Here is a 2,236-nt window from a genome sequence, read left to right as displayed (position 1 = left end):
CCCGTTAAAGGGTTTTTTTGGGGAGTGTTTCCTGATCAGCTGTGAGGGTCATAAGGACAGAGGGATGTCGTATGCTGTAAAGCCCTGTGAGGCAAATTGTGATTTGTGATATTGGGCTTTATAAATAAAATTGAATTGAATTGAATTGAGATGGTTTCAGATGAATAGGCTTTCTTTATATGTCAATAAAACCAGCTATATGATTTTCAGACATAAAAACAAAATATACTCAAAACAGGATCTCAAATTACATATCAGTGACACTGAAATTAAACAGGTCTCTCATCTCTCATGCTAAATTCTTAGGTATTATTGTTGACAAAGGCCTTACATGGAAAAACCATATTGAGCTTGTGTGCAAGAAAACAGTGATGATCAATTATGATGATCAATGATCATTTGGTATTATTAGAAGAATTTCTTCTCTAGTGAATCGCTCCTGTCTTTTAACACTTTATTATAGTTTAATATATCCTTACTTATCATATTGTAATTTTATTTGGGCCAGAACGTTTCCTACTTCTCTTCACAAACTTTTTCTGGTGCAAAAGAAATGTATAAGGCTAGCCACTACCTCTAATCACCTGGAGCCATCTGCTCCTCTTTTTAAGCAACTCAAAATACTATCAATTTTTAATATCAATGTAGACCAGATATGTATTTTTATGTTTAACTGTACTGTTAATGCAGATTCTTTTCCTATTGTTTTTCATAATTTCTTCATGTCAAACTCCTGTATTCATTCATATCCAACCAGGCAATCAAAAAATATTCATTGTCATTTCTCTCGCACAACACTAGGTCAGTTCAGCATAAGATTCAGAGGTCCTACAATATGGAATTCTAAACTGCCTATAATCACAAATTGCTCATCTATTTCATTACTCAAATCTAGGCTTAAACATTTATGGCTAAATGAATGATTTCACTTTCATATAAACTGTTACTCTCACACCATATTATTGTTGCATATTCAGTTGTTTTGACTAATTATTATTATTACTACTATTATTATTATTGTGGTTGTTGTATATGTTATATATTCCTGTAATTCCAATAGCATGTAAATTGATTTGATTAACTAATTTAATTTTGTTTTTGGTTCTTTATGTTAATTAGATGGTTTAACTTATGAGTTGAGGCTCTTTATAGGCCCATTCGGGCTCTCTTGCCTCTGCTCTGCACCTACTTGTAAACTGACCAATCTAGATTTTATTCTCCACTGTCTTGATGGATTGGTGCGAAATAAAAATAAATAAAATAAAAAAGCCCACGCTGACGCGGGGAGAACATGTCGGAGCACCTGGTTTTGTCTGTCACCGTCACAGATTTCACCCTGGCACATTTAGACATACAGAGCACTTAGAGAGAAATGAGCTCATCTGATTTGAAACAGAGGTGGAGATTGTAGTTTAAATCCAGTAGGTGGCGGTAATGCGACATTTCAGATGGATTTTAAACCAAAGAAGAAGAGCCATTCACAGCGGAGCAGGAAGTGACGTCAGCTGGTAAGCAAGCAGCAGATTTTGGGTGAAAAGCTCCAGTAAAGTTTCTTCTGATGTGAAGGAGCTGCAGACTTCTTCATGAGTGCGCACGTGAGTTTCACCGTGGTAAATACACAGTGACGTTGTTTTCAGGATGTGACGTTCAGCGTTCCGTGGAGATGGAGACGCCAGACCCCGTTAACTTTTCCACTAAATTTACCACCGCGCTGCGGGTCCTCGAACGTCACACACGGTCCAGCTGGAGGAAATAAAACCTTTAAAAAGTAATGATGCGTGTGAATTGATCCGTCACGTGAGCGCCGAATTAAAGTCAGGTCATGTGTGATTTAATAAATTATTTATTATTTATTTATTGTAGTTGTTAATTAGAGAAATATTCTGTTGTTAGCGGAGGACATGTTGAAATGGAGATTCGCTGCAGGTGATCAGGGCTGCGCACACAGACCGTCGGTCCCTCGTGAGAGACACGAGAAGAATGGGGCGGGGGGGGGGGGGCTCCGGGTCGGTCGTACCATACACATACATATATATATGTCTATATATATAAGGGGTTTTTTTGGGGAGTTTTTCCTTATCCGCTGCGAGGGTCATAAGGACAGAGGGATGTCATATGATGTAAAGCCCTGTGAGGCAAATTGTGATTTGTGATATTGGGCTTTATAAATAAATTTGAATTGAATTGAATATATATATATATATATGTGTGTATGTGTATATATATATATATATAT

At 36.9% G+C, this 2,236-nt stretch overlaps 1 protein-coding gene across 2 annotated transcripts in view; it reads left to right on the top strand.

Annotated features, from left to right (window-relative positions):
- The first annotated feature begins 1,474 nt into the window (after positions 1–1,474).
- LOC126396079 (molybdopterin synthase sulfur carrier subunit-like) overlaps positions 1,475–2,236 on the top strand; it is a 6,138-nt gene continuing 5,376 nt past the window's right edge. For both annotated transcript variants that reach the window (XR_007570512.1, XM_050053921.1), the window contains exon 1: positions 1,475–1,595. Coding sequence is in view for 1 of the 2 variants with exons in the window: in XM_050053921.1 (XP_049909878.1) it covers positions 1,584–1,595 (12 nt within the window). In the remaining variant the exon portion in view is untranslated. The remainder of the gene's footprint in view (positions 1,596–2,236) is intronic.

The sequence above is a fragment of the Epinephelus moara genome, chromosome 9 (assembly GCF_006386435.1).
Source record: "Epinephelus moara isolate mb chromosome 9, YSFRI_EMoa_1.0, whole genome shotgun sequence".
Lineage (NCBI taxonomy): Eukaryota > Metazoa > Chordata > Actinopteri > Perciformes > Serranidae > Epinephelus > Epinephelus moara.
The sequence above is the reverse complement of the archived record's forward strand: the minus strand, read 5'-3'. Positions and strand labels throughout refer to the sequence as shown.